At 33.1% G+C, this 9,084-nt stretch overlaps 1 protein-coding gene across 1 annotated transcript; it reads left to right on the top strand.

Moving 5' to 3' along the window:
* The first annotated feature begins 5,771 nt into the window (after positions 1 to 5,771).
* On the top strand, positions 5,772 to 8,590 carry LOC104227516 (glyoxylase I 4-like). Its single transcript, XM_009779773.2, has 3 exons — positions 5,772 to 6,040; positions 6,425 to 6,530; positions 8,135 to 8,590. Exons 1-3 carry the CDS (start codon positions 5,898 to 5,900, stop codon positions 8,375 to 8,377), a joined length of 492 nt encoding a protein of 163 aa, XP_009778075.1. The 5' UTR covers positions 5,772 to 5,897; the 3' UTR covers positions 8,378 to 8,590.
* Positions 8,591 to 9,084: the final 494 nt, after the last annotated feature.

Genomic DNA, 9,084 nt, shown 5'->3' with positions numbered 1-9,084 from the left:
TAGTAGAAAACGTCTTAATCCTTAAGGTGAGACTTTCTAGCAGGACCTGAATTAATCGAACCCTAAAGTGAATACCGAAAACCATGTGAGAAAAAGAAGTTAAACTTAATAAACATGTGTATAAAATAAGAAGTTGAGATGGCTTGTAAAGACATAAGTCATAATAACTTGTATGTGTAATTTAGAGAACTCATTTAACTAAGCTTTCATCGAGAAGACGACCACAAGTTGAAGATTGATGGATATGACTTCTTACCTAAAGATATATCAAATTCAAGAAAATATGCAAAACCACATAGGTAAGAACATATATAGAATTTAATTTATATGCATGTTTAGTTTTACTAAAAATTGTTTATATGATGACCCGAAAGGTTATCTCGTGTTTTGAAACTTAATTCTATGATTCGAAGACTTAAAAATCATGTTTAGGTCTTCCTCGACTTGCGTGCGTAGTCTGGGCGTCTTTCCGGAAAGCTTTTATGTTAAAACTGTTAAAAATGAGAAAATTTGACTAAAACTTCATTTGAGTTGACTTCGGTCAATATTTTTGGTAAACTGACCGAAGTATTTCGACAGTCCCGGTGGGTCCGTATCATGATTTGGGACTCGGGCATATGCCCAGAGTCAAAATTAGAAGCCCCTAGCATGAGATATCGAACTTTGTCGAAATTTGATAGTTAAAGGCTAAATGCATTTGAGATGTTTGACTTCTTGGATAACGGGTCCCTATTTTGGTTACGGAACCCGGTATAGGTCCAATACTATATTTATGACTTTTCTGTAAAATTTGGTGAGAAACGAGTTGGTTTGACGTGAATCGGACGTCCGGTCGAGAAATTAGAAGTTTCAAAGCTTTCTTGAAAATTTCATTTGAGTTGGTGCCAAATTCGTAGTTCTAGGTATTATTTTGACGATTTGATCGCGCGAGCAAGTTCGTATGATATTTTTAGATTAGTGTGTACTTTTGGTTTAGAGCCCCGAGGGATCAGGTGAGTTTCGGATAGGCTATAAAGTGAAATTAGACTTGGAGAAGCTGCTGGTGTATCAGATTTTTATTGCAGGCCTCAGACCTCGCAAATGCGAGGTCAATCCTCGCATTTGCGACCACTATTGGGTTCGCATTTGCGATCCACTCATCACATTTGCGAATAGTGGCTGGGAAGGCCAGGTTTCACATTTGTGAACCAAAGTTCGCATTTGCAAAGTGGGTGTTGGGTAGGAAATGATCGCAAATGCGATCACTGGGTCGCATTTGCGGAGGCTTCAGGGTTCGCATTTGCAGACTAATCATCACATTTGCAAAGACAGTAGAGGTGTGAAGGGCTTCGCATTTGCGATGGTTCCTTTGTATTTGTGAAGCCCAGGTCGCAAATGCGACATCTGTAGCTGAACAACATATGACTTAGACCAGATTTTTCTCTAATTCTTCAAAATTTCAAACCTAGAAACATAAGAGGCGATTTTCCAACGACTTCTTCTTCCCCAAATCATTGGCAAGTGATTATAAACTAGTTTTTTCAATCTTTCACTATATTTTACAGGATTTCAACCTAAAATCTAAGGTTTTTATGGTGGAATTGAGGATTTTTGGGTAGAAACTAGTGATTTCAAAAATTGGGGATTTAGACCTCAAATTGAGGTCGTATTCCAAAACCAATTATATATCCATGCTCAGGGGTGAATGGATAATCGGATTTTGGTCGGAATTTCGGGTTTGGACCAAGCGGGCCCGGGTGTTCACTTTTTGTTGACTTTTTCAATAACGGCCTAAATTGAATTCTTTACGATCGTGGGTAGTTCTTAAGGCTTAATTTGAATCGTTTGGTTGGTAATATGCTAGATTCTATCGGTTTGGAAGCTCATTTGTGAGGAAAAGCCGTGGTTGAGCTTTGAGTTTAGCCGTTATACGAGGTAAGTGTCGTGATTAACCTTGGCTTGAGGGATTAGGTCGTATTTGTCTATTTGCAACGTGTTTGAATATTGAGTACAATGTATAGGTGAGGTGACGAGTACCTATGCATTGTTATCGAGTTATAGCATACGAGTGAGTCTTATTCATGTAATTGTAGCTCTCCGTGATCATATTACTCATGCTTAGACTAGTTAATCGTTATGTTGATCGTTCTTATCATGTTTACGAATTTTGGTATTGATTCAAAATTGAGGTTGGTATTGGTGGAACCAAATGTTGAAGTAAGACTTGTTCTTGATATTTCTATCTCCCTGTTGTTATTGTTCATTGTTTTGATGAGGGAGAGTGTTAATGCACAAAGGGTGATGTCGTGCCATGTTTTGTGAGTGTTAATGCACGAAGGGTGATGTCGTGCCATGTTATGAGAGAGTTAATGCACGAAGGGTGATGCTGTGTCATTTCTATTTGATTCATATGGTGAGGTTGAGAGTAAAAGCACGAAGGGTGATGCCGTGTACTTTCTTTTACTGTGGTTACTTGTTCTTATTTGTTCAAAGTATATCGGTTGATCAAGGTGCTTATTTACTGTTGTGATCCTTTATTTTATGATCCCCTCAGCATGTCCCCCTCCCACCTCCCAGTATTACTGGTCTTGTTTCTTTTATTGTTGTTATATATATATAACATACTACAAGAAGGTAGTAAGTTAGCAAGGTATCCATTTTTGTTTTTCATTATTTGCCCTCGTAAGTACTACACCACCTAATTTAATAATGGGGATAGTTTTGTCTTTTTAACCTATACCCAAAAAGATCCTTCCTTGACCAGTTGCCCCCTCTCGGTTCTTTGCCTTCGCTGGGAAAGTTTCTCGATTTCATTCTCTTCCTAATCTCTCTCTAGGATTCCTGTTCTTCGACCTCCTTCTTTTTCTTTTTCTTCTTCTTTTTTTCTGGGTACAACTTTACTTTTTTTCCTATCACCGTCGGCTCCAATTTCCAGCTAGTAGTAAAAAGCCCATGGCTGAAATTTCTAGCTCTGTCTATTTCCCACCATTTAATGTCTACAATAGTCTTGAAATAATTACAATCATATGCAATTATAAAGAATGCAATTTACTTGTTGTTTTTAAGATTAATTTTGAATATGATTTCACCAAAAACAGTGATGATAAATTTCCACAAACATAGATCTAAAACAAAAAAATGAAGAATAACTTAAAGCCTAAATAGGGAAGATGATGAGGCTGTGTGGGTAATGGTGAAACTAGCTCCTAAACGACTATAGAAGAGTTTGTACTGGAACATGTTTTTTCACTTAAGAGTAAAATGACCATTTTGTTCAGAATTTATCAAGGAAATAGAAGAATTATTAGGGGCATTTTTGGTAAAGCAAAAATGGGTACCTTGCTAACTTACTACCTTCATGTAGTATGTTAGCGAGACCCATATATACATATATATATATATATATATATATATATATATATATATATATATATATATATATATATATATATATATATGTTGCACAGGTTTATTTGTAGGTATCTTATCTTTGCCTCGTCACTACTTCGTCGAGGTTAGACTCGACACTTACCAGTACATGGGGTCGGTTGTACTGATATTGTACTCTGCACTTCCTATGCAGATTTTGGTATTGATCCTAGTTGATCGAGAGGCATAGCAGCTCGAACCCAGCCACCGGAGACTCAAGGTAGATCCGTCGGCGTCCACAGACCTTGAAGTCCCCGTCTATCTCTTCTGTTTTACTGTTTGTTTCGTTCAAACAGCTGTATTACTTTCAGACTATTACTTGTAGTAAATCCTAGAATGTTCGTGAATTTGTGACACCAGATCCGGGTAGTAGTAAATGATGAAGTTATTATATTATTCCACGCTCGTTGTATTTCACTTTAGTTTATTTACTGTTAATTGTTCAATTGAATGAGGTTTGACTTAATAATATTCTAACATTGGCTTGCCTAGCAAGTGAAAATATTAGTCTTCATCACGATTCCGACAGTAGAAATTTCGGATCGTGACAATTTATGATTTTTCATTTGATGTTCAGTATCCGTATTGGATCTCCGATTAATTTAAATTTGCTGCGTAAGTCATGAACAAAGAAAACACTCTCTACCGTAATTTTTTTCATTTCCAAGACTATAGAAAACCATTAATTCAGGATAAAAAAGTGAATAATCGATATCCAAGTAACGCAAGAGGTGAAAAAGGAGAGGAAGAAATGTTAAATTGATTAGCCTTGTAAAATAATAATGACACTGGATGCGGGCAGGACAAGAAGAATAAAGGATAGTGGACGATTCTAGAACTACTACACAAAAATTAAATATATAGGTTTACTTTGCTATACTTACGTTCATAAGATAATATCTAAAAAATTTGCATTGAATATAATGTTCATCGATTTTCAAGATTAGTACTCTCGATCACACTAATATATGCCAAACACAAACTGAATGTGAAATAATAATACAAAGATTTCTACCAATATATAGAAGCCTTCAAAGATAAAAATGCAAGATAAAAATGCACTTAATATAGATAATTTATCTATAGTAATCTTTGTATTATTATTCGCGACATAACAATTTACAGATTATTATTCACAACATAATAATTCGTACATTATTATTCACAACATAATAATTCGTACATTATTATTCACAATTATAATAATACGATGACATGAACCGGACGGAGCTAAAAAGGTAAGCTATAGATTCGAATCTGATAGGTTTAATTCAAACTTTGTACTATTTGGTTTAGGAAAGTTACCAAATATGCATAAACATTAAATTTCAAACCTAATAACTAACATCTGTTAGGTTCTGGATTCGAATCACGCTGGAGGGAAATGTGAAAACACTATAGATCCTCCTAAATTGGGAGAGATTTAAAAAAAAACTAACACCTAATATCATTATCTTAAAATTCAAATTTATAACGACCCGTTTGACCATAAATTTTACCAAAATAAATTTGGATTTTATTTGGCAAACACATGTTTGGCCATAGATTTTGGCTACATTTTGGCAAAATCCCAAAACCAGCTCAATAGTTGATTTTGGGCCAAAATATCACTATTACATTTTTTAAAAATTGCCCCAAATTTTTGTATTTTATAAAAAAGTCCACCACATATTATTTTGTAACAATGTTGTTTCGTCTTCTCGGTCATCTGATAGTGTATCATGTAGTTCATTATAAAAATGATAATTTTGTACCAAATTTATTTATGTCCAGGACTATAGTTTGCGATAATATAATGAATGTTATTGATAATGGTACTATTGGATATTTGTGATAGTTTTTATAACTTATGGGTATAAGTCATGTTCCATGTTTTTCCAAAATAAATTTGGGAAAAATGTTTTGAAAACTGATGTCCAAATACACAATTTCATTTTCAAACCAAACTTCACCAAAATCAAATTTTTCAAAATAAATTTGGGAATCTATGGTCAAACGGTAGCCAAAATTCAAATCCTAGCTCCGCCTCGCTCACGTGAGAGTAAATAAATCGAATTCTTGGACTTACTCGATTAAACCATAATAATGCTGACATAGATCAGTACATATACCAATTGTAGTAGTACTTGTCAAGTTCACTTTGTCTAGTTCATCACTAAATTAGTCAAGTACGTAATTAATTGTCAAAAAGCTTTTGCATGGCTTTTTTGAATATTAAAATCAACGTGTCACCACGTGGTATCTACTTGTTTTACCCTTCAACAGTTGTCACCAATTTTTTTTTAAAAAAAATATCATTTCAAGAATTATTTTTGTTCTATATATATATCCCCTATAATCCTTCTACTCAATTCCTACTTTACTCTCTAAATCTTTGGTTCTTTGATTTCTTTCTTGCTTTTAAGTTTTCTTTTTTCCAGCTTCTTCTTCATTTTGCGCTCTTCTTTTTTTTTTTCTTTTTTTTTTTTCATTTTTTGGAAGGTTAATATATGGAGAATCCTTTGCATTTAAAGTCATTGAATCACATATCAGTAGTCTGTAGATCTGTTGAAAAATCTCTTGATTTTTACCAAAACATTCTTGGATTCTTTCCAATTAGAAGGCCTGGTTCTTTTAATTTTGATGGAGCATGGTAAATACTACTATTTCCTCCGAATTACTTTAATTGATTTTTAGCATTTTTTTATGATCCACGATATTTGATTTTTTTTAGATATTAAGAAAGAATTATTTTTTTTTTCAAAGTTTCCCTTGGAGTAATGAGTCTATGAGTATTTGTTATATTTTCAATGAACAAAATAAGATTAATATGGTCATTGCATTGTTACTTAATGCTAATTAAAAGGTGAATTTCGTGCGAAAAAAATTAATTAAAGTGGACTGAAGGAAGTACTAATTTATAAGCTAAATGAATGTTTTAAGCTTGTTAATGTCTTTGTTTTCAAAATTGATAAAAATTATTAAGATGCTAAAAACATGTTTATTAACAAATAACAATTATGACTTAAATTTGCAGGTTGTTTAATTATGGGATTGGGATACATCTATTGCAATCTGAGGATCCAGAGAACATGCCCAAGATTAGAATCATTAATCCCAAGGACAATCACATTTCCTTCCAGGTATACACTTCTGTCTCGATCTCCTCCATTATATTATATATTTAACTATTTCCAATTTTAAAAATGAATATAACTATTTAACTTATTGGACATGTATGTCATGTTTAATTTCCTAATTTGTTGTCAAATGATCTTTTACGTGGGAGCAATAGTAAAGTTGTTTAGGCGTGATCGATAGCTCGCGGATTCGAGCCCTAACCCTAAAATTAGGCACTAACCCTCGCGTTACGGTGGACTGCCTACATCAAACCTCTCGAGGTGCGACCCTTTCCTGGATCCTACGTGAACGGGGATGCTTTGTGCTCCGGACAGGGGCGACCCATCCATAAAGCAAGTAAAACAACGGCTTTAGGCCCCATAATTGCGGGGCCCCATTTTTTGTTATACCTAATAGGCTATGTATAAGTTTTAAAAAAGATTATGTAAAGTGAAAAAGTTTGATTTCTTTCTTTAACAAGTATAGAGAGGATTTGCAACTGCTATGATTTTTGCCAAGAAAATTACACTTAAAATGAATATCAAACCTGAATTTCGTAAGAAACGTGTGATATATAAGAAGTGACAATTTGATGAGAATGTTGATAATAAAATCTCAAAATCTTTCGAAGAGTCCTTTGGAGTTGATTACTTTATACATAGTAGACAAAATTATTTTTTTCACTTCAAAATAGATTTGAGCAATTCGAAGTATATGGAAATAATTTTTGTTTCTTCTTTAGCAGTAAAAATTAAGATCACTGGATGATTAAAATCTTGAAAAAAAATTGTCTTAATCTTGAATGTTCCTTAAAGCATAATAACAAATTCGATATAGATGATTTAGATTTATTTTCGGAATTAAAAGTATTACGAAAAATAGAACTATTAGAAGATAACGGTTTAATTGATACACTCGGTCAAATAAAAAGATTTGATTCTTTTTCCAATGCGTATATTGCTTATGGAATAATGTTAATAACTCTTGTTACCGGCACTATCAGAAAAAAAAATTCAAAATTAAAATTGATAACATCTTACCCAAGATCAACAATATCTTGAGAAAAGTTAAATGGATTAGCTATATTTTCAATAAAGAAAGACTTATTAGGAGTTATTGATTAAAATAAAACTATTAATAACTTTGTATCTAAGTTAGCTAGAAAAATAGACTTCAAATAAATAAATATTTAAAAATAAAAATAAAAATTGAGGCCCCTCCTAAAGTTTGGCTTTAGACCACAAAACTCGTTAGGGCGCCCTGGCTCCGGACTGCCCTTTAACTATATAAACTCCGGGCTGCCCTTTAACTATAAAAACTATGAGTACAGCTATATTAATCCAAGACTATAGAAGAATTTTGTTTGAGTTGGTGAAAATAACTCCCTCTATACAATTTCATATGACAATATTCCTTTATATTTAGTTGGTTTAAAATTTACCTGACATATTTCTATATTTGGAAATTCTTCAAACGTTAAAATTTTCATTTACCTCGTATAGACACGATTAAGAGCACGAGTTTTAAGTATTTCTTTTTTGTTTTCTTAAATTTCGTGTCCAGTCAAACATTATACTGACCTGAGTAATGTATATCATCAACTAAATTCACCTGGTGTATTTTGCAGTGCGAGAGTATGACAACAGTGGAGAAAAGGCTAAAAGAGATGGAAATAGAATATATAAAGAGCAGAGTTGAAGAAGGTGGAATTTACGTTGATCAACTATTTTTCCATGATCCAGATGGTATGATGATCGAAATCTGCAACTGCGATAATTTGCCGGTGATTCCACTTTCCGGCGAAACTCTCCGGCCGTGCTCAACTCTCCGCTGCAGCATGCAGCGGAAGAAAAATCAACAGCTTGTCTAATTATAAAAAAAAAAAGTTAAAAAGAAACTACTTATTACGTATGACATTTTGCAAGAGCATGCATTTTCCACTTGGTGTTCAAATATGTTGAACCCATTTTGTAATTTTGTGTATTATATTCAGATATTAATCCCAAGTTTAATTTGGGATGTCGCCTTTTTTGTCTTGTCTCTTTATTTCAAAGACGTTAAGGTTTCATCATTTTATTATATATACTTAGTCATTGGGCACGTGCATTGCAATTGTATCTCATATAGTTAATACAAAATTGAAAAAATTACATTGTTTTGTACATGTATGATAAAATGCTTTGAATCGTGATTGCATTTATAAGAAAAAGATGGCACTTAGAAATCATAATAGTATGAATAATTAAGCTACGAAAAATAGAAAGAGAAGATAAAATATAAGAACGGTAAATATTAGCTCTAAAAAGTTATTATTATACGCAAGGGAAGTTAAAGAGCTATCTTGAGCCGATGGTAATCGGAAACAGTCTCTTTACCCTATCGGGATAGAGGTAAGATTTGCGTAGATACTACCCTCCCCAGATCCCATTTGTGAGAATATACTGGGTCGTTTGTTGTTATTGTAAGTTAAAGAGCTTAATTTTGTAAAAGTAAAAAATTTAGATACATATACTTTAATAAACAATCCCAAGGTAAATTTATCATTACAAAACTAACTAAACTTTTGTAGCTTACATT

The sequence above is a fragment of the Nicotiana sylvestris genome, chromosome 6, assembly GCF_000393655.2.
Source record: "Nicotiana sylvestris chromosome 6, ASM39365v2, whole genome shotgun sequence".
Classification (NCBI taxonomy): Eukaryota; Viridiplantae; Streptophyta; class Magnoliopsida; order Solanales; family Solanaceae; genus Nicotiana; species Nicotiana sylvestris.
Note: the sequence above shows the minus strand (reverse complement) of the source record. Positions and strands in the feature narration are given on the sequence as shown.